General features: G+C 40.2%; 1 protein-coding gene across 6 annotated transcripts in view; it reads left to right on the top strand.

The window, feature by feature from the left end:
- The first annotated feature begins 12,460 nt into the window (after positions 1–12,460).
- The window catches only part of bcl9 (BCL9 transcription coactivator), a 40,324-nt gene continuing 28,652 nt past the window's right edge, over positions 12,461–24,132 (top strand). Inside the window, exons 1-2 of one of the 6 annotated variants that reach the window (XM_088016291.1) lie at positions 12,461–12,739; positions 21,026–21,194. Coding sequence is in view for 1 of the 6 variants with exons in the window: in XM_014993890.2 (XP_014849376.2) it covers positions 14,660–14,704 (45 nt within the window). In the remaining 5 variants the exon portion in view is untranslated. Of the gene's footprint in view, positions 12,740–14,056; positions 14,242–14,281; positions 14,705–21,025; positions 21,195–24,132 lie in introns of those variants that run through there. The other 5 variants (XM_088016294.1, XM_088016298.1, XM_088016299.1 and 2 more) reach the window with 5 other exon arrangements.

Genomic DNA, 24,132 nt, shown 5'->3' with positions numbered 1-24,132 from the left:
GAGAAGATAAAGCTGGGCTGCTCAGTAGAGTGAGTTTTACCTCAGCAGGACCATTAGACGTATAGAGATCTGGTTACTGGAGAGGCCACTGAAGTACAGAGAAGTCATTGTCATATGCTAACCACCACTTTGAGAAGATTTTGTGTCATTGTGCAATAGTCTGCAAGAAGTAGCTATCAGAAGATGGGTATACAAGGATCATAAAGAGCTGGATGTGGTCGTCACTTCTGCTTCCGGGTCCTCTCTGCTTTAAGGTTTGAGGTGTTGCGCTTCCAGAGATGTTATTTCCCAAACCTTAGGTGTAATCGGTGGGTATTTAAAAAACTGTTGCTGTTCTGTTATTTTGAACCAGTCTGTCGATTCTCCTTTGATGTCTGACTTCAGTAAGGCATTTGGATCCTCACAACTCAAAGATCATTTCCTCTTTTTCTGACCATTCTCTGCAACCCGAGAGATGACTGTGTGTGTGCGTGCGCGCGTGCATGTGTGCATGTGTGTGTGTGTGTGTGAAACCCCCCCAGTAGCTCAGCAGTTTCTCAAATATTTAGACTGGCCTGTCAGAAACCAACAACCATACCAAGTTCAAAGTCACTCGAATCCCTTTTGTTCCCCTTTCTGATGCTCGGTTTGAACTTCATCAAGTTGTCTTCACTACATCCAGCTGGATAAAGGAACTGAGTTGAAGCCATGAGATTGGCCGAGAAAGAGTGCAATTACTGGTATATTTCAATGTGTTCTACTGTTACATATATCCGAAGAGGGGATAAACGCAGAGACTCTTCAAAATGCACACATTTGAGGAGGGAAAAACCCACCTAGCGCACCGGCTGGGGGGACGGTTGCAAGCTCTGGTAATTAAGCTGTCGATTTTCTTTTCTTTTTTTTTGCTTCCAAGGGTCAGGGGAGTGACGCAGGAGAGCAGAGCAGGAACGATGATGCAGCGGGGGAGAAAGGATGCAAAAAGATGAGGAGAAATGAGAGGACCTGCTCTTGCTCCCTCCCCACCACCACCATCACCCCAACCCATCTCTCTGTCTGTCTGCCTCTCTCTTTGATCTCCGCCTCTGTCCCACACTGCATATTAAGATGCCCAGGCCCCCCTGTTTGGTATTCTGAGGCGGGCACCGAGATGCCAGTCTCCATATCCTCTCCTTGCCTCTCTGTGAAAGAGAGCAAAAAAACCCCTCTGTCTGTCTCAAGATGCTTATCCCGCTAAATGGGTCTGAAATAGCTGAAGAACAGGGGGGCGTAGAGGGTGGTGGTAGGAAGGGATGCATGGAGAAGAGGGGTTTGGGGGTTGGGGGGCAGTGTTAGACACACCACAGACGGGTGGGTGGTGGTGGTGGAGAAGCAGAGTGATGGGGCTGATTTTAGCTGAGAGGATAATTAAACGCTATTATCACAATGGGCCAGTAATACAGCCTTGCCTGTACACGGAGAGGAAGTCAGCCCTCCCATGTTTGCTTCGCTAAAAAGAGGGAGAAAGGAATGAGGGAGGAGAGGGGAGCACAGATTAATAGGCTGAGGAGGAGCAGGAGAAACAGAGAGAGGCAGCGAGGGGGTGAGCGGGGAGACAGACGGTGAAAACAGGCAAACAGAATTAGAAGGAGAGAAAGAGTGGGAGAGCGATCGCTCAGTGTTTGGGATTAGCATGACTCTCCCTCCCTCTTTTCTCTTTTTCCTCCTTCCTTATATACATATCTCCCTCCTTTTTTTTTTTTTTCCTTTCTCTCCCTCTGCTTCCATAAGCCCTGGGGATGGCACAGCTTTAGTTAAACTGCTCTATTAAACGGCGCCTGCTGAGAAAATCAAATTATAACTTCCTTTAATCAGCGAGTATCAGTGGCCCACACAGGAGCAGTCGGCTCTGACAGCCACCACACACTCACATATGTACACACACTCACTCACACACACACCCAAACACGCACGCACACACACACATACAGTGAAGGAGGCAGCGACTGGAGACCTGAGGGAGGCCGATATGAACCTGTCTCCCGTCTCTTTCGGTTCCCATGGCAACAAGATGGAGTGAGCGGGAATATGGGATGGAGAATGTCTGCATCTATCGTTTCCTCTTGGTAAGCATTCACACAAGATAGCAGAGCTTTGGAGAGAATAAGTAGACACTCGGTGAGTCGGGTGTTTTTTCTCTTTGGGTTTTTTTTTCTCTTAATAGTGTCACCTGATCGGGAGTAAACAATGACTTATTGGACCACTTTCCTTTTTTATAGGACCATCAGTGAAACAATCTCCTGCTAATCTGAGTTTGTCATTAGCATGTGAGACCAAATCATCAGTGTTGTTATTATCAGTATCCCTGACAATTTCTGCAAAATGAATGAAACTCACTAATCTAAATCTTACATTTAGAGTGTCAAGGAATTTCTAATTATAAACCCACAACTTCCTGTTTTCCTGTGATACAAATATGCCATCAAACAGAGGAGCATAGCCACAACTCAAAATGGGAAAGACAATTTAATCAGCCATTGACCACTGATGTTTTTCTTTTTCTATATAAAAGGACTTGCCTTAGTTTGCTTTTATCTGTTCATTGAAAAGTATGGAATGTCTCCACGTTTTGTGACATTACAACATCAAACCTTCATGTAGCTTAATGGGATTTTATATGATAAAACAAAAGAAAGAAGTGATCAAATAGGACAATGTAAGGAAATACAGGGCTCAGGTGGGAACAATCGGTCCACAGATCTGCTATTAGTCGAACATTCCTGAATTTGGGCTTGGAGGCCATTGCTGAAAGATTGTCCAACATTAATGAAAGATATTTTTTAAAAAAAGTCAATGGGGACTTTTAATTACCATGAAAAAAATGTTTATTTTATTATTAATGAAACTAAAAATGTATCTCAACTGATTTAGTTTGGCAAAAATAAAAACAAACACTCAAAGATAACATCACTGTTCTATGCCGAAAACCAAAAGGCAAATATTTAATGAAAAGAAAAGCAAATATCAAAGAAATTACTAAAATGATTTGAAACGTAACATTTATGAAGAGGTAATAGTTTTCTAAGAAGTCTGAAATATTGACTTTGTGGCCTAATCTAACGAATCTAATCTATGCCTCAAAATAAGAGGGAAAAAGTGAAGAAGGAGGCATCAAAAGTCTTAAAAACTACCTGAGCTTTGAGCACCAGATTCAACATTATGGATCTAAAAGGGACACCTTATGCTCTGAACCTGTGCTGTAGTTTCAGTGAAGGAATCAATCTGGATCACATCAGGTGTGATTCCTGCACTTCCATCTCAGCTTGGGTAATGGGCGCAGACAGCTGTTGTTTCTGCTGAAGGTCACTACCGCACTGGAAGGCCTGGCAGATATTTTGGAGGCGTTTGTCAGTTTCCCACCATGGATATGGAATATGAATAATGTTCTTAAAGCAGCACATCCAAAAGGATCTGAGGAAAAAAGGAAAAAAAATCAGGTCTGACATTATCTTAATTAATTTTTTATTTAGTGTATTTATCTAGTGCTCCATCCCAACAAATGCTATTTTAAGGCACTTTACAAGAAAAACTGGTCAAATTAATTTTAAAATATACACAAATACCCAATGAATCAAATCTACACCGGAGCAAATTTACTTGTTTGGCACCTTTCAGCAACAGGGTAATTCAAAGTGAATTACATGACGAAAACATAAAACAACAACAAACAAATAAGAAACAAGACACCATTTACCAATGCAGTTCAGTCATGTTGACAGATTAGGTTCAATGAAACAATAGGACTCGCATTTATCGAACCACTGAGTTTGCAGCAGCTCCACCTCCTGACCAAGCATGTGGCGACAGTGGACATAGAAATCAATGAATTATTTGACTTTGCCATAATCCCTCACACCAAGCAAAGGGTTTTGTAACTGTGGCATAGTTATTTTTCTAAAATATGTAACTAGTTCTTTGAATGAAAAAAAAAAACTCATTCAGGGCTCAGCATGTTGATCAATAATTAAAGTTACACCATCATATTCATAGTTTTTTTAAGTTTCTAAATTCCAACCAAATATATGAAAAACATTTGAGATAATTGTGCTTAGAAGTCTGTTCGAGCACGGACATTTTGATGAGACCCAGAGAAAAGCAGTTCTTGCGGATGAAGGTTTGAATCTGAAGAAGTTTGTGTGCACAGCATAAAGTCCAACCCCTTTAAATCCTATAGTTTTATGTTTAATACAGGGTTTTTGAGGTGATAGTTTAACTCAAACTTTTTTTATTTTGCACTGATATTGATTTAATGCATGATGACACTGGGGAATTTCTTCTGTGTGGCTTGGTACTTTTTGGGTTAGGCTGTTATAATTTAATAACTTGGAGCAGATTATTTGCGGGTCAGATCAGCAGTTACAGAGGAAACTGTGTCTGACTTTGCTCACAGTCTTCCCTTAAAAGAGTCGACTTTCCATGTGCATGTGGAGGCCATATTGTTTGTCCATTCAAAGTTACCAAACATAGTAACTCAATAAAATGTTCTGTATTCTCTCCTGACTTAAACTGCACTTTACCCTTTGAAAACATAACACTCTTTAGAGATCTGCATTAAACAGCCACCTTCAACTAATTACCCCTAAAAATGTGGATTTTGCTTTTGAAAAAGGATTATGAACATATTACAAAGCATTTTAGTGAGTGTTTTATGTCCTATTTGGATTGCAACCTCTCATTAAAAAAAAAGCTATGGTGTCCCCCCTGTCTCAATTCCAAACCATTAGGTTTATATTGCTAAATTGTCTCTCTAATTACATAATTACGTTTGTACTGACAAACCTAATTGCTGCCTGGATTACACTCACAGGCAACATTCTTTGGGTGAATGAAGCACTTCATTTATTTTTCTGCTGTTACGTATGTGGCTGAGGTAGAACATCCAGGTTGGAGAAACAAGATTTTTATAACGACCACACTCTGGAGTCTCATGACTTCAATCAGGCCAGGAGATCTGTACTAACCCAAAGACCAGGACAAACTCATTTAACCAGCTTCTGTGAGGACTCAACCAATTTATTTTGCTCTGCTGACAAACAAAAAAAAAGGAAAGAAAAAAAGCCTTCTGGGTTGTGCTGCTGATTATTAATAAAGGGATATCCACGTGTGTCTCTTGTGCCTTTCTCAACAAATATTCAAGCTGTCAAGCTAAAATTTGGTGGACATATTGATGAGAACAGTAATATGTCAGGGGCAAATTTGAAAACTTTCCTATGACTCAGGCCATTAAGGGAATGTCAGCAAACGTTATTTTCCTTACCGGAGGGAAACAGTTGAGGAATGAGAGTGCAGTTATAAAAAAAAAAATACATAAAATAAAAAGTCAGTCTCCTTCTACTTCCCACTGCATTTCTTAGCATCATGATAAGAACCTAATATAAGGTGAGTTTCTGTTTAATTATTTAGCTGCTGCTTCATTTAGCATGAGCGCAGGAGCTTCTTTGGGTCCAATTATGCATTTTGCGTATATCAGCAGCGACGCGTGAGGAATGTTCAGTGCATTCTTGTAGCTTTACTTTTTACTTTAAAGCTGTCATATTTTTTTATGTGTTTCTGTGTGTGTTGTGCTGTAATTTGAAACATGCCATGGAAACATCCCCTGTAAATCAAAGTCTTGAATTTTGTGTTTGGTTTGTTGGTAAAAACTCTGGGAATGATTTGATTTCAGACCTAAGTTTAAAGACTACTATTTTTCAATTTGAGTTCTTTTTTAAGTTCATTAGCTATTTTGTTAACCTTAGGCACAAAATTGAGAAATATTTAATGCAAAAAAATAATAATAATAATAATTAAGAGATATTAATATGATTTCTTGTATGATAATATAACAAGAAAGCTAAAATTAATGTACTTTATCCCTGTGATAGAAGACGACCTGTGCAGGAATGATCTCACCTCTCGCCCAATGGCTGCTGGAAATAAACTTGGATAAAGATGGATAATAGATGCTAAATGAGGAGGAACCTTTTCATATATATTGACGTGTGTTTTACATCCTACTCACCTGGAGTTTTTTGTTCCCCTAAGTGATTGTCTGTGATTCATCTGAACAAAACACGTGGTTCTATGCAGCTCAGGTCGAGTTTGACCAAAATCCACTCATTTATGTTTTCGATGCTTGGATATAAAAGTAATTTTTCCTAGCGTGCCTCCCAGGTTCCCAGCTGATTGAGAAGCATTTTTGCATAAACAGGGAACACCTCGAGTATTTTAAGCAGGCATTTTACTCTGATGTACCTTTCTTCCACTGGCGGACCAGAGCCCAGACTCTGTTGTCGCCGTAAAGGCCTCGGCGATATAAACACACTAACGTGCAATCATAAATCCTTCTCGTTAGGAGGCGATGTAATCACTCTCGCCTCTGATTAGTCATTAACAGTCCAGTTAGTGAAGTAGCGAGACGCAGGTGGGTGGGCAACTGCACGCATCTCCAGGGTCTGCCTCGACTCGTTAATGATCAGTTAATTAACATTGTTTCAGTCCTCCCTGTTTGTTTACTCTCACCTGCCATCGGGGGGAGAGTCGGAAAACACTGCTGCAGGGGACAGTAAACACAGCCAGGAGGGAACCAGAAAAAGCCTGGCAGGAGGAAGCGAAACGGAAAAGGAGTGATGCCGAATCCTGTAAATCAACGCAGTGAAATGAAATCGTCGAGAAGCGTCAGCCTTCAAGCAAACAATTACGACGAGAGGAGAAGGGACTGAGTGAACCCTGTTGATGCATCTTATTCCTCATTAAGGGTCGGTGTGGCAGCGCTCGTCTCTGTTACTCATAGCAACACTGCATACCACGATAATAGGCCGACTGATGATTGGCCAGGCTGCAGCTCTCCGGTAAGTGACCTCACTGCTGTGTGAGTGAGCTCACTGTCTCAGTATTTTGATAACCCAGCCAGTGGTTCGTTCTTCTCGGCATCGCCACCGAACCTGTTGATGAATGGGCCCTCTAACCCCAATCAGCTCCTCCAGCTGCAGCCCGACACAGAAACTCAGTTCTCCCACATCTTAGACTCCTTTTTTTTTTTTTTTTAATATATTTTAGCTTTCTGTTTTTGCATATCACATTACTATTTTACCCATAAAACGTTATGAGCATTCTTAATCATTTCTCTCTACGTCTTCGGCGGTTCTCTCCCGCATAAGATTGTTTATCAAAGCCTTAAATAATGCAGATGGTAATATGATAGGTGAATAGTAAATGGTGTCCTGCTTAAACACACACGCTCGGATAATAAACCATCCGCTTTTGGTCCTGTTGATTTAATGTAGCACAGGACAGAATCTGGATTTTGTTCTCCTGCCTCCAAAAGTATCCCCAGTCACGCCAGAGAGTTGCAGCGTTGGAGAGGGAGAACATCGACCTGAAGAGCTCTGCTAGTGTGCATGCCTAATGCAACCCAGTCTGGGAATACTGCCAGTCTACTGTTACTCCACCAGTGGGGTTTATCATGCACACATGCACACACCCACATGCCTATACGCACACACGCAGACACAAATGAGAGGGAGAGAGAGAGAGAGGGAGAGAGAGAGAGAGAAAGAGAGAGAGGGTGTGTTTCTGTGTGCAGTGTATATGAGACAGAACCAGAGTGAGAGGCAGAGCTTTATGGTGTGTCACTGATCTCTACAAGCATGCACAAACATGTCCGACGTAGCCGTGGCCTGCTTGTCAAAAGTCACAAATATGCAGCTCTCATCCTGAGATTTTTAAACCGCACATGTATAGCACAGTATGTCATAGCAGAGATCTGTTATGAAAGGCTCCAGTATGATTGCTTCACAGTCACACAAATAAGGAAGGAAAAAACAGAAAAATTTGAAAATAAGCTTTGACAAGTTGCAATGGAAACATTCAGGTCGAGCACATTTTCTCAGCTGGAGGAAAAAAAAAAATCCATCCATTATCCAACACGCTTATCCCATGCGGGGTCGCCAGGGGTGCTGGTGCCCGTCTCCAGGGGTCAACGGATGAGTGGTCAACAGGAAACCATGTCCCACTTTAAGAAATAGCTATTTTTCACAAACTCTGATAATGAATTAACTGTCCCAAGTAGTAATTCCTATAAAACAAATACTTCTGAACCTTTTCTAAAAAGTATGCTATGTTAAGTTGATCCGAATATCTGGGAAAATGTCAATGGTAATACATGACTTCCTATTTCCTTATGTACAAATTGTTTGGACACTTGTCAAAATGGGAAAACCAAGAGAACATGCCCTTCAGATATGGCAAACTTGTACAATAATTTTTTACAAGTCTTAACTTGCTCAAACCTATAGTTGCGGCAATAAATCAAAAAGGAATCAGAACTGCGACCAACAAAGAAATGGAACCAAGGATGGTAAAGGACAAAAAAAAATTCTAAATCTTTCTCAGGGCCACGAAGCCTTAACAATAACACTTTACTTCAAGGATAATGATTAATGGAGGCTGCTGTGAAGAACTAGATTGGGGGAAATTGTTCACATAATAGATATAATTTTAAAAAATAGCTTAAAATTGCTAGTCAATCAATCTGAGGAGGGTACAATCAGCAGTTATTTATCATGACACAAAGCTGTCTGAACAACCTGTTTGACAAACTTCTAACTGAAGAGTCCAGCTGAGCGCTAGCATGGGATCAGTTACCAATACTTTGAAAACATCTTAAAAGAACTCTACAAACACAGCTGCTGTGTTCAATAGACCTCCGGTTTTTGTCCTGCTCAAAATGTTTTCACGGGGAGCAGTTTGCTCATGTGGTAGGCTGATGTTAGCAGATTTCACTCTTTGTTTTGATATGCCTCTGATCATTTGGCTTCTAAAATATTTCAGTGTGAAAACTAAGTTGTCCTCCTGTTAGCACATTGCTCTGGATGTCAGCGACTTTTGTGTTTTCTGTTTGTGGATTTCTGGGCACAGTGTAAAAATCTGGTCACAGAAAACAAACAGACGGGGAGCTGATGCGGCCAAAACAGTCTCTCTTTCACTGGGAAGTCAGGTGTGGAAAGCGCGAGGTAAGGATCAGAATTGCCAGATCACGAGAACAGTATTCACAGTATAGAATGCAGTTTTCCACGTTGTTCATGGTTGAATAGGTTGTGAGTTTTAAACATTTCACTGGCTGACGTAGAGACTTCAGCAGTGTGTCAAAACCTTTGTTCAAATTCAAACTCGTGTTGCTCAAGAGTTTGAAAGTCAGTCAAGTAAATATTTTTTTTTCATAACTGAGTGTTTAATAATTTTACAGTTTTCCTTCTCCATCTAGTTTCTCTGGAAGAGCACACCTGACAGGTTTCACTCAGCAACAAGATTTTTATATGGAACATTATAGGTAGCAGACTGTGGACCAAAGATCATTTTAAAGCAGATAGTCACTCTACTGTGGATATTCTTGACATTTTCAGTTTTTCACAGAGCAATTCACATGTGCAGATTATTTTTATGAAAAGCACCGTGATCTATGAAAGCAGCAGAGGTTTGTTAGAGAACCTTAGAGAACAAACTCCATAATAAAGACCAGAGAACACAGCAGACAGGTGACATATGAAGTTAGTGGAACATGTTTAGGCTATAACACAATACTGAAAGCTCTGATCATTTCACACAACATTGTTTAATCTAAGATCTAAAAATATTAAGAGTACGGCACATCTGCAAATGTACCAAGACATGATCACTAAAATAAACAGACAAGTGGGGTAAGGAGAGCTTTAATCAGAAAAGCAGAGAGGCCAATAGTAACTCTGGAGGAGCCACAGAGATCCACAACTCAGGATGGAGAATATGTGGACATCTGCAACATAAATAAAAAAAAGAAAACCATTACTGACAGAAAACTAAAAGTCAATATCAACCACAGGTGACGACACACTACGGGTCTAAAAGAAATCCTGCTACATTGAACTGGTTTAGAATAGTCCATGTGCATGTGGCCCAGCCAAAGCCTCCAAACTCCAAATGAGATTATGTGGCATAACTTAGAAAATTTATGTGTAGATTTGCGTCGCCTCTGAGTGAGTTTGAGACATTTTGCTGGTAGAGACACTTCAGCTGTACCTCTCCAGTCAGAATTAGCTCCTCTTTTCACCAAACTAAGATGACTGCAAGCGAAATCTACTGCTCTTAACTACTGCAATCTACTGCTCTTCATAACCCACTCAGAATTGAACTAAACATCCTCCATATTTGCATTTCAGGAGCAACAAGCTAGGGCTTTCATAGAAAGACAGAGAAAGAGAGAGAGAGGAAGAAAGAGAGAGAGAGAGAGAGAGAGAGAGAGAGAGAGAGAGAGGGGGGAAAAAACATTTTAAACTGTTCTTGAATTGTATTAACCAAGTAACTGAGAGAACGTAACCTAATTACTGACAATTAAACAAGAATAAAGTCAAATTTCCTCCTAATTGTATCCTAACATTTACGCAGTGCATTTAAGCCCCCATGCACAGAACAGAGCCTTCACTAAAAAGGCCTCTTGAAGAAGAAAGCTTTCAGTTTCACTACGAAAACATGTCTGGTTTGAGAGTCTTAATCTGTTCTCATAAGGAGAAAAGAGGCAGGGCGCACACACGCACACACACACACACACGCACGCAGACACACAATCAGGCCAGTTAATAGTGTGCACACTTAGACACCAATTCATCCAATCCCCGGTTGTCTTGATTATACATTTGGGTTAGATTTGAAATGTATCTTGATTAAATATTGAGAAGGACCACTCTCGCATCGCATGTCCTCAATGTTTCACTCTTCCTCCGAGGCCTCTGAATGTCACTCTGTGAGGAGTATATGTGTGTGTGTTTGCCCCGTAGCTAAACATGATTTTATTTATCAAGTGTCATGTCATTAGCTACTTGGCTCATCATGAGCACTAATAAAACTCCACTGCACTAAATAACCCCAGGTTATGGCAACGGATTAAGAGCAACGCAGTCACACACAGTCTAATTTTAGCCTTTTTAAGCTTTCACTAAATTAGAGATGTCCTATTTTGTACACTTAATTTCACTTCACAATATTAATTGGTGAATAAGACTTTGTGTTCTTATTTTAATAGGTTTTCACACTTTATGGTTGACACCAGAGTTAGCAATCACTCACGACAAACGTTTTAAATTAACGCTGAAACTAAAATTCAGTTAAAGTTTCTGTCTTCGAGAACTGTGATGGACATTTGTCACATGTGAGCATAAAGTATGGATGTATTTTCTCCTAAAACATTTGCAACAAAGGTGAGAAATGCGCATTTAATATCCTGAACCTTTCCTTCAAATGCAAATTAAATTAAAAGACATCATATCACCCTCTTTGGTACAGCATTGCTCAGGAGCCTTCAGAAGCTCTGCTGATAGCTAATAGCTTCGTTAATGAAAGACTATCTGGATTTGAAGAAAAAAAAAAGATGAAATACAGAAAGGCTAAGTATGCCACAAACTCAAATTTGTAAATCTTTGTGAATTTTGTTAATACAGGCTAATCATTGAGTATCACCTGGACATTGTACAGTGGGTGATTAAAAGATGACAAAGGAAAATAACTGGAACAGTCGGGCCCAGAACGATCAAAAGCCCATAATGAGCATCTCATAGTGACCCGTTTATGAAATAGGATAAAAACATTAGAGATTTGACCCAGCATCTGGGAGACGCAATTGTTTTTCAAGTCTTCAAACTAGAGTTTTTGAAAAATCACTTTATTTGTGTTAAAATCTGACAGAGTCTCTGACAAACTGCTTTATTAATTTAAAGCAGGGGTGTCCAAAGTCGGTCCTCAAGGGCCGGCATCCTGCACTTTTTAGTTTTCTCCCTGGTGGTAGTAACAACCTTTTCAGCGTGTCAATGCTCCTCTTAGGCCTCTAATGAGCCATCATTGGATCCAGGTGTGTTAAACCAGGGAGAGAAACTAAAACATGCAGGATGCCGGCCCTCGAGGACCGACTTTGGGCACCCCTGATTTTAAGGAACAACGAGTTTGTCAGAAAATTAAGACTTTTCTACGTGAAGTTTGAACTTCAGACTTAACTTCTGTGTAAAAATGAAATGCCTGCTCCGCATCCTTGAACCCATCACACAGGGTCAGTGAGCAAGGATGTTTTGTTTATTTGTTTAAAATTGTTTTCATGACACAATATTGGAAATGGAAAAAGATTGTGTTTGTTATAAAAGAATTTCAGAACCATATGCATGCATTTCTGCATCAGTGCAGTGTGGCATGGATGTGATAATTTTGTGATTCTGCTGATGTAGAAGAAGCCCAGTTGTTTTAATAGCAACCTCCAGTTTTCCTGCAGTGTTGGGTCTAGTGCAGTGCTTCTCAATTCCGGTCCTCATGCCCCCCTGCTCTGCATGTTTTAGATGTGCCTCTACTCCAGAACAGCTGATTCAAATGATTGCATGACCATCAAGTACTGCAGAGGCCTGTTAATCACCAAAATATTCAATCCAGGTGTGTGGCAGAAGGGAAATGCCTAAAACAGGCAGGTGAGGGGTGGGTGTGTGAGGACCAGAATTGAGAAAAGCTGGTCTAGTGTCTCTCATCTTCCCTTGACAATAGTACGTCATTTGTCTGAGACGTTTAGGTGCTGACTTATCAAGCTGTGATACCATGACCCTTACATTGGTGTTTCTAGCAGTATGAGCAAGAGCAAAGTCCAGCTGAAGAAAAAGCAGTCTTTCCATGAATCTTGTCAGCAGAGGGAAGCATAAGGTTCTCTAAAATTTCCTGGAAGACAGCTGTGCTGACGGTAAGATTGATAAGACAGTGGATCAACACTATGATGATTCCCCAAAACATCACTGACTTTAAAACCTTTCAACTGGATTTCAAGAAACTCTGGGTGTGCATTGCTCCCATTTTGCTCCTTGATTTTTGCATGTAATGTCAAAGTTTCCTTCTTTAGAAAAGGGCGCTTTCGAGCAAATATCTAATATTTTTCCCCTTTGCCCAGGTAAGATTCCACTGACATTGTGTCTGGTCTAAGAGCAGTTTGATCAGTATCTGGTTTGATAGATAAAAGCCCATCAGAACTACAGGCTAAACATTGTATCTGATTACTGAGGTCTATAAATCATCTGTGTGATCTCCTGTTGAGTATTTCCTGTATAATTGTTATGCATGGAACTGTTATAAGAGAGTAATTGAGAAGAAGTGCTAATTATTGCATGTTTACATTGATACTTGTGCTCAAATATTCATAAAATAAATAAATGTCCTGCAACATCTCTATCTGGTGGCTTTTGAAAACATGACTCTAGCTGTGTATAACTCTTCAGCTCTTGAACGGGCTTTACTTCAAAACCAAATTATGATCAACCTTTTATTTATAGAGAAATTTAAATAAGAGCAACACAATGTACTATACAGAAGAAAAAAATGGTGGCATTTAAACGGCAGCAATGATAAAATAAAAGACTTAATGAGCTAAACAAGGACTTTTTCCTCAAGGCTAAATGTTTTCCTGTTGCTTGTGCACCTTTTTCAACACAGGTTTTCCTTCCACACAACGTTCTGTTGGCAAACAGTGTGGGAGGAGCCAGGTTTTTATTTGGAGGTTGAAGCTTCTTTTTGCCCTCTTAGTGATATTCTTTTGATCAAGTCATTATTCTTTTTAATTTTCACTGTCTGTTTGCCACAATCATAACAATTCCCCAAATAAAAGTCTGAAATATATCATTCTACATGTAATGAATGTCAGCTTCACTTTTTCGATTGAATTCCCGCAATATATTATAGATACCTTTTAAATTACATTACAATTAAGACACACCTGTAAATATCGCTTCAAAAATATTTCACGTACTAATACGACGAGACAGTTTGAAAACTTCCACAACAAGTTACATCCCTAACTTTCCCTACATTCCTTCATATGGAGAGGTTTGAGGTAACTTATTGTAAATCTGACGCCGGATAAAAACACACGCATGTTGTAAGTGACTGTATGTATTTACAGTGTTGACTGTGTCACATGGAAGTGGACATTTGCTGCTGTCCGACAGTAACATTCTCACTGGCACACAGACCTGACCTAGAATTGCTACTTAGAATTTGGACTGAACCATCTCGCAGGAACGGAGGGGGAGGCGAGAGGAAATCTTGACTGGGATGTAATGGAGTAGGACCACTGGAAAGCGAAAAAGGGGGGAAGACATATTTCTATTCTATAATGTTACCGTGATAATGTTGTGATTTGATAATGTTTGCGATGTAAAGTGGAGGAAAACGGAGCCTGAGCTAACATCCCAGGTGAGTGCTTCCCTTGTTTTGTTCTCCGTGCAGCTGGAGAGTGTCGCCGCCGCGGCTCGCCTCCTGGCAACGGGCACACGCGGGTCCTCCTCCCGGGGACATCACACTCCGGTATCCGTTCTTCTCTGCCTCTGTCCCCGAAGGCTGGCTGGCTGGCTGGGGCTGCTGACTGGCTGGCTAGCTAAACCCACACGTCGCGTCTTGGCCTCGCTCACACGGCGAGCTAACCCCCCCGCCTCCTCCCTTACTCTTTCTCTTTTTTTTCGGCTCGCAAATGACGGTTTTTGCGGCGCAACAGAAGCGGATTATTCACGATGTTTTCGGCGTGGTGTGAAACCCGCGGAGAAATATTGGTTTTTACCCCCATTATCACACCGGAGGACCGCCCGTGCTTCGTGAAAATGGAAAAAGGGACACAATGCAGCATGCATGTTCTGCATTCTTCAGGAGCTCCACGCCGTCGGTATTGTATTTCATGTGTCTGAAATGTGTTTCATATGATTTATAAACGGGTAACGAGATTACAGGCCTCGGCTTGTGATTGTGTCGGCCAGCCCCTATCATCTGCCGAGCGATTTAATTGTTACATTGTTAACGGATCTGAACACAACTTGAGGGAGGGGGGGGAGAATGAAGGTTTACCCAAGGCGGGCTTTGAGTTGTCCTTTTATTATCCGACAAAAAGCCCCCCAGGATGAGTCTCATTTAGGACGTGTTTTTTGGTGTGCTTGTTGTCGTTTGTTCTCGCTCTCATCAGCCGTCCACTGCCTCCCTCTTCGGGGGAAGACTTTGTTTGCGCTGGCCGAGGCTCCATGAATGTGAGCGCTGAAGTCCTCCCTTCCCCCCCCCCCCCCGCACCACCTCCACCAGTTCTCTGGCGAAACAGGAACAACTTCTTTTAGGAAAAAGGAAAAAAAAAAAAAAAAAAGTTCCTGGAGTTTCAAGCGCCATGGAATTACTTTGTCCGCCAAGAGTTGTCCAGTGAGGCGCTGAGATTTCAGGAGAGGGGGAAAAAAGCCCGAGTCGCTGCAGTTGTGTGAGGAGGAGGTTTAGTTGCAGAGTTTGGGAGATGCATATTTTTTTTAAGGACTTCCTCGAGTAGGACCCGTTTGTGAGCAACTTGTGGCATTGTCCTGTGTTATCTTGGCTGACTTTGACAAAGAATGTCTTATTTAACTTGATCCATGAGTGGGAGGAGAATCTACAGGTCCTTTGTTGGTTTGTTAGTTCACTTACTTGCTATCCTTGATTTGCTCCCAAAATGGCTTTGAGATTTACTTAGTAGCTTCAAAAAGCTACTAAGTTGGCATCGACCAATTTTTTTCCTAGATTTGTAGGCTAATTACTGATCCCACTCCCATTATTTCTGTTCCACAAATGCACAAACCCACTTTACCCACTTTCTTGAGCTAAATAAGAAAAAAAATGGATAAAAGTGAGAAACGGATGCTATCATTTGCTGTTAAATAAAAAAAAAAACTGTTGCAAGCTGTCTTTTCTAGATTTATAGGTCAAAGCAATCAATTTTATCGGAAAGAGCAAAAGGATAATTTTCACTTCAGACCATGAACTTAAAGGGGGTAAAAGCGCTTTAAAAACTGACATTTTGGGGTGTTTTATGTCCCTCAGTTTACAAAAACTTCCTGACACCACAAAAAGTGCTTAATATCAAAAATATTTCGGATATTTCTACAAAACACTTAGTCTTTGATTAATGTTCTACCTTTCATTTTTAGGATACATTTTATCTAAGTGATAGCTGTAATTAATAGTCCTTTAATACATCCAAATTCACATTTATTTCCTTTATTATGATGAAGAAAGTCTTCATATGGTACAAACCCAGTTAGAATCTAAAAGTTCACAAACTGTTTTTAGAAAGTCTCATCTATATATTGAGAATTTTCTGCTAACAGGATTGAAAAGATGAGAATTTCTCTGTAGCACCATGAAACTTGAGATGCATTAATTGAGCAGGTAAAACATTTTTTTTTACCATTCATTAAATAAAGCTTAGTTCTCCCACTGTTTTCAGTACTTTTCACCCACTGACCAACATCAAGTATTTCCATTCCCTTTTGAAATTAATAAACATATGGTGAGGTGACAAATAATTTTGCAGTTCCCATATTTATCTAATACTATTACCTTTACATATAACAAAGTATGTGATCTGTCATTACATTGTTTATTTGACCCATGAATAAGAGAAGAACCTACAAGACTCTCCTGTGGTTTCAGTTCACTTACTTAATACAAAAAGTCTTAAAATATTTTTCCTTCCCCTTTATTTTTCGGCAAACGGCATTGGAAAAAATGTGTAAAATGCATAGTCTCAAGTCCAGAGGACTCCAAAGCACTTTACGTTACTTTCAGTCATTTACACACTGACGGTCGTAAGCTACATGGTAGCCACAGCTGCCCTTGGGCAGCCTGTCGTAAAGTGCCACTCTGACCACCACTAGCAGGCAAGGTGGGTGAAATGTCTTGCCCAATGACACAACGGCTGAGACTGAAAACTGGGGTTTGAACCAGCAACCCACTGTTTACATGTAAATATACACCGGTGTAAAATATCAACTACTAGGACATACCTTGATTTACTTTGTTTTCGCTTAATAAAATTGAGTTTAATGTTGAACAGATGCTTTTGATTTTCTGATTTATTAAAATACTACCCATGCAAACAGCAGAAATTACAAATTTATCTAAAACGGCAATCTGTCCATTTATGTCCCTCCATTTATGTTGAAACTAGGTCTGTCACGATAACAAATTTTTGCTGAGCGATTAATTGTTGAAAAATTATTGCGATAAATGATATTGTTTCATGACTTTTTAACACCGATTTAATGGAAATGACTAATAATGCATGCAATTTCCTGCCATAGATGCACTTTATTTTCAAAAGAACACATAACATTGGAACTAATAAACTAAATTAACAAAACAACCAAAAATAAAATGGATTCTCAGTCTCCATTAACAAACGTACTTGAATAAAAACTAAACATAAAGCCAAAGTGGAAATAAATACTGCATTCAACCAAAAGAATCCAGATTATGAAGTCTGTATACTTTATTGCCCTTCAGTAATCACTAGATTTAAATGGAGAAGATGGACACATCTGGCCACCTAATGCAATAGTTCACACTAGACGATTTTTTGCCCCTACTTTCCCCTTATGACAATCTTAGAACGTTGGCCGATCTAAGATTGTCGCTGGTGATTTCGTAAACGATAATTCTGCAGTGTATGGTGTGTTACGGTGGATCGTCGTGGCTGCTCCGCTCTAAATCGGGTTTTCCTCGTCTGGGAGCGTTAACGCTGAATGTGACAGGTAACCAATCGGAAAGCGCGGATTCTCTTACTGCTTTCTGAGGAAAAATTACGGAGGGGAATCCCAAGCAGCTGACAGGGCGCAACCCGAAGTCCAGCGGACATCGGAGATGATATGTGGAAACATTAATGTTCAACATTTCGTGCAAAGAATATAGAAATGACAAGAAGAGGAGTTGGCGTCAAATTGCTACTGCATTTGATAAACCCGGTAACTTTTCGTTAACGTGACAAATAGATTATAAATAATGATTTTCAGCCACATGCGTCACAGGTAGATTATAGTAAAGCGTTGATTAATGCCTGATTTTAAAATTGATTAACTGGACTTGTAGCCATTATTTTGTGCCCATGTGGCTGGACACCACACGGCACGACAAACCCGATCGAACCGTTATACCTAGGATTTCTGTCGGCTAATGTGTCTCTCACGTTTTGAAATTATGGGCCGACAATCGGCCGACAACTCGTGTAGTGTGCGCTGAAGGAAATGAGGAGTCAGTGGAGAGCACCGGAGTTGAGCCTTTTTTCATTCTGTGTCGGCAACAGAATAAAAGGCAGGAAGAGACGATAAAGCAGATAATTAAAATTAGGTCGATGGGTTTAATTTATCGTGCGATTAATTGATTTATCGTCTATCACTACAGGCCTAGTTGAAACTTCTCAAATGATGACCTAAATAACAAGAAAATTCTTAATTTCAAATTATGTTGTTGGATATTGACATGAACTCTTCAACAATGAGCTTCGATGAGCGTTTAAGTCCATTTTTTTTCACCAAAATATATTTTACTGTGGAGCGCATCATCTTGTAAAACGGCAACAGATAATATTCTCATCTGAAACAAAAAGATGTTCTATTTACATTATAAAATTAAGCAACGTGCTATTTTTTTGTGTTTACTTTATCATCTGAAATCCTCAAAATGGAATCCTGCAGTAGAAAATACAGTAAAAAACTCTTTTTGAGAGGATGGTGGAGCCATTTGTATAACCACCAGTCAAGCAGCTGAAGCATGATGATATTAATATACCTTGCACTAATTGATCAGCCAGCTTTCCCTGATGGGTTCTGATCAGTGATGGGCAAGTCAAATATTGAAAAATCATCCTTCACCCCTTTATTTATTTGTATCAAAGCTAACAATTCCTAGCTTCCTAGCCACAGATCTCAAAGAACACGGGAAATGAGTGTCGACTCTAAAAAGCCTGGTTGGTGCATTTGCACATAAAACCATTTCTGAGAGTGGGCTTTTGACTTGCTGACCTGTTTGTCTCACTCAGAGTGCAGGGTGTGAAGGGTTCAGAGTTTGGTCCAAAGCCAGTTTTGAAGCAGGTTCTGTGTTTGCTGAATCTGAGCAGCAAAGCTTCCTGTTTTAGGATCCTGGTCTCGTCAACTGCTGGGCAGCGGTGCTGTCTGATGGCATTGGGTCAGTTTTTTTTTTTTAAGTCTTTTTATATGATAAGGTCACAAAATGCTAAAATTTCACATGATGTAATTTGATTGTATAATTTTTGAAAACGCTGCATTTGCCCCATTTCATTAATTTTGGATCTGATCTCCATTTGAACCAGTTGACAAATTAGACTAATGCGAAACAACTCTGAGCTACTTTCTGCTGGTTAATATTATTAATTTAAGTCGCATGTCCTTTGTTAAGCTATGAGTAATAGGTTATGATAAATTTCTTTAAATCATTAGTTGTCAAAGCAGGTAAAGTAGGCTTAGAGATGCACCAATCAGAGATTTGTTTGATTTCCAGTCTTTTGTTACTGTAAAGCTTTTGGCCTGCTTATACTGAAGCAGAGACGATGTGACATCTAGTAGTTTCCCTTTAATACCATGTTTTGCTAATTCAAAACAAAAGCAAAAATGATTTACAGTTGACATTTAAAACCATCTTGCCAACGTTTCTAAATCCAGCATCTTCAGTAACTGCGTCTGAAAGCTCGGGAGAATAACACAACAATGTCTCCGTACTCCATTGAGTCTTCTCAAGATCTACTGAAATCAGCTTTGAGCTAATTCGCCCCCTCACCAATCTGACAAAACGTCCCTAAGGAAGGTGCGATGTGATGTCCTGTGGCAGATGGTTGCTTTTGCAGTTTTTGTTTTTCTGTACCTCTTTTTTTTTTTCGGGTAAGAAGACAAAAACCACAAATATCTAAAATGGTGACTGAGCTAAATGACCAACACCTACCAAAGCCAGCGGTCTCTTGTAGCAGCCTGAAGAAACGGACATGCCTTTGAAGAACATAATGTAGTTTTCCTCCAATATTATGTTTAACGCCTTTCATGATTAAAAACATTATGATTAAGGTACAAGTTACCATTAGTCCATCATAATGATGCTCCCCCTACTCTCCTTGAGCCTTACCCTCTTGGTCTCCAAAATCTATTTCTGGACATACAAGATGGTAAAAGCCCACCAAACTGGTGATATTATCATGCAGAGTTTCAATCTGTAGCACTATAAACTATCAAATATTGCATATATTGAAGCTGCGATTTGATATATTATTCAGTTCTGGTTTCCAGCAGGTCACTGGTCATGGTCGATTAAGCTGAAAATCATCCAGTCCTGGTCACCAGCTAATTTGTGCAGTATGGGTGTGTGTGATCTTTATATTGGTTTCAAGAAAACTTAAAAAAAATCAAATTTGGAGTGCAAAAATGTCTCTACTCTGTATTTTTAGTGATTTTTGCCACAAACTCAACAAACTGATACCGATTTCTGTCTTTTTCGGGTTACTTTATATCTCTTCAAACCTTATGGCAGTTCTTCACCTGTGCATGGTCTGCAGTACAACATTTCCAATTTCCCAGTTGCTAATGGTAGCACGCGCGACGATTGTGATATAGATCAACGTACCTCGAGTCATGTAGCCATTGGTTGTTATAGCGATGCTTTCTGCCTCGTAGTGTCTGAACAACTTGCAGTGCTTGCATATTGATTGTCTTGTCTGCCTCTTTGTCGCCATTAATAGTTCCAACTGGAAACTCAAAATACTGCCAAGCAAATGACTCGAGCAGTTGGAGCATCTTCTGCCACAACTTCATCAGATGAAGCCATGTCAAATGCATCCAACTCGCACCTACACCTCAACGAAAAATGTTGCAACGTTTTAATATCACAAGATCTTGTCACAACCTTAGTGTGTCGAATTTCCTTTTACAATGCATGCCTCGACATCTTAGAAATCGGTTTCTCTCTCCTCTCGGAGTAACACCAGCGTTTCTGCGATTTCTAATGTACACACTGGTCGATAAGTGAAGTATAAATGAGTGCCTGGGTTACTGTAGTCCCCAAAGAACCCAGCTGTGCTCTGGTTATGTGTTTACTACGCGCTGGTCTTGTCAACATGAGCGACGGAGTGCTTTTCCTTGCCGTTTCCTTGTTTGCGCTTCACCCAATGAGCAAAGTTCCCTCCCTTCTGTTCCAGGTGTGAATGACTTGTGGCTGTAGGTTGTCCTGAGCGGGCCAGGTTCCTGCGCGACAGCCTCCGCGGCTGACTGGGAGGAGTCGAGTGGAGAGCAGACATCAGTGCCCAGGGGACCTGAGGCCTGGTTCTCCATATGAGGCCCTGCTGAAAGGGCAGGGGGGCTTCTGAGGTAACCCAGTTTGACTTTGGGATATTTTTTATTTTATTTTTACCCCCCCGCCCCCCACCCTCTCTTTTGTTTTCCACTTTATCATGCAGGTTTTTTGTTTGCACGTCTTCCTCATGTTCTCAGGAATGTGTGCATTCGAGGCAAAGCGTAAATGTTATCCTCGTTGCTTTCGTTGCTACGCAGCAAGCACAAGATGAGACACAACCATGTTGTAGAGGAATAAAAGCTTAAATGTCATGCAGCTGAGTTTGAAGGCAGTCAAGAGAGTTGTTTTTTTTGTTGTTGTTGTTTTTAAATGAATAACAGAAAAGCTAAATAATCAAGAATAAAACGCATGATTTTCTATTTTAATGCGTTCACAACTGCCATGGAAACAAACCTTGCTTTCAAAGTCCAACTGGTGCCATAAACTGACAGCTTACGGCTGCTGTGCTGCAGCAGGAACAAGCCAGACATGTGCCCTTCCTAACGCTGGTCATTATCTCTTTGACATTTATCTAAGAAGGTGCCTGCATTCTGATTAGGAGATCTTTGAGCTGTGGAGTGGGTTTTGAAGGTGAATTTCCTCAGCGGTCTGGACTGTCCGGGGCCGTCTTTGGTCTTGGTGTGTTATCGGGGCGTGTTGCTGGTGGACAAAACACGGTCGAGATGCTCTCCCCGAGAACGCCGCGCTCTCTGTTTATCTGCCATCTAATCCAGAAGAGTGTTAACCAAAAACCACAGCGGGGTGAAGGACTCTGGGAAATGGATATCGATGTGTAGCAGCAAAGATTTATTTTTTCCTCTGTGTATTGGCTTCTCAAGTTTCCATGCATTTGTTTGCTTCATGGGTTTTCTAATTAAAACTCGCCGGGTTTGTTTTGCATCTGACGTGGAGGGCCGTGTCAGGGAGTCAGTCCTCCTCTTTTTTTTTTTTTTTTTTTTTTTTGCTTGTGTAGCCAGTAGCGGGGGTGTTGCCGGTCCCCTCCAGAGCCGCACAGCAGATTAGGCCCCATCGCGACTGGTTGTCTATTGCTTCAAATGTTTATTTCCACTCCGCTGCATTATTGTTGTTTTGCTGTGGTAGTCTCAGAAACTTTAAAGTGTTTCCATTAAGAGAACATATCAGTTCTCCGTGTACCTGAGTCTTTGACTAAGAGGTTCATTCACAATTCATTAGTGATTTTAATTCATCCGCATTAGCTGTTGTGCTGGAGTAATTATGAAGGATTCCCCCAGGACAAATAAAAATACAGCTTGGCGTTAAAATGATGCTGAACAATAGCCAGATCTCATACTTGTGTTTCCCAGACAAATTTAATTAACAAATTGTTCTTCTTGTTATAAAATAGTCGCATTACAAAACTATAATCTCGTATGGCGTTTCAAAGCACTGCTGGTTGGCACTGTAAATTGTTTTTAGCTGTAACATAAAGTGTAGACTTCCTACAAATATGATCTCCGATATCAGATTTTCATGATTTACTTTCTTTTGGTTGATTCGATTCTCCCTAATGACAAGCTACAGTAAAAATATCCCATTTTTGTTGGTTTAAATTAAAACAATTGTTCCTGATACTGCAAAAATAAGACTATGCAATTTATAAATGCACAATATTGTCATACTTTTATTAAAGGTTGTGAAGACTATTGCAACCAACCCACATTTTCTCTGCGTTTGTATCTATTCCATCGTCACAAATCCTCCCTCATTCTTTCTCTTGTAAGATCTATGTTAGTTGTAGCTACATGGTAAGTAAAAGTTCATCTTAGTGGCCAGAGATCTTATCTGAAGGCAGAAATTCAATACATAGCACCTTCAAAATATTGTATCCAAGCAGTCATTGTACACATTGATATTGTTATGAATTGTTCAGCTAAAACTGTATTCCTTATTCTAGTTACCATTGTTATCACTAATGTGTACATATCAGAAATGTATAAATTAAAGTCTGCTCAGTTTGGTGGTAAATTTTAAGTGCACATGCTTATTGTGTGAAATATTATACCCTTTTTTTTAATAAAGTAACATAAGCCAGCTAATTAGTGAGACTGTCTGCTTGGGCAGAGCCTGCAGTCAGCTGCAGAACATGCACGCCTCTTGTAGCTTGCCAACTTTTAAAGCAGCATTTCATGAATGTGAGTCATAGATGCAGCAGCCATGAGTTTTTTTTTTTTTTTTTTTTGGTGACCGGTCATGTTTCTAAACATTCGACTCCGTCTTTCCTGTATGTTCCAGCTGTAGTTCTGTGGCTTTGTTTTATCCAGCTGACTGGCAGTGCACAGCAAGAGGTGAAATAGGGGCTGCTCTGCAGGACTTTGTTCAGCATTCTTCTGTATTTAACTTGTATTAAAAATTTTGGGGACTCAGATTTTAAAATTGTGTGTCAACCACGTGAAACTTCAGATTGTTGGGATGTTTGACACAGCATTTTACAACACGGTCACTGTAATAAACTCCTTACAATGAGTGAAACAAAAAAAGAAAAGCCCTCTGGTAAACCACTGTTCATTTTATTATCCAGCGATTAGATTCCAAGGCGTACTGAATCCATCTGGAGTGTGTTCATGTCTGTATTTAGTGCTGCCCGCTTGTAATCAGATCACACCCTGAGACAAACGAGAGACGGGACACAAATGCCGCCTATGTGAAGCTAAGTGGCATGAAGTTGAGCTGAAAAGGTTACAAAATAATGAACTTGCGTTATTTATCTTGTTGTTTTCCAGCTCAAATTCACCATTTCTGTTTGATAATGGCACTGATTCACACTTTGATGAAGGGGTCATTTCATATCTAGAAACGGGTAATCGGATCAATCATAGCAACCCGATAATATATACGGACTCAAACTGAATTGCATGTATCCCAATTTAATCCTCGTTGTAATACACTGCAGTCAAATTCAGTTTATAATGCCAGTTGGTAAAAGGTTTTCCATGTTTGACTGCCCAGCTGATT

Source organism: Poecilia mexicana, unplaced genomic scaffold, assembly GCF_051168715.1.
Source record: "Poecilia mexicana isolate PSO_F unplaced genomic scaffold, ASM5116871v1 scaffold_2, whole genome shotgun sequence".
NCBI classification, from domain to species: Eukaryota; Metazoa; Chordata; class Actinopteri; order Cyprinodontiformes; family Poeciliidae; genus Poecilia; species Poecilia mexicana.
Note: the sequence above shows the minus strand (reverse complement) of the source record. Positions and strands in the feature narration are given on the sequence as shown.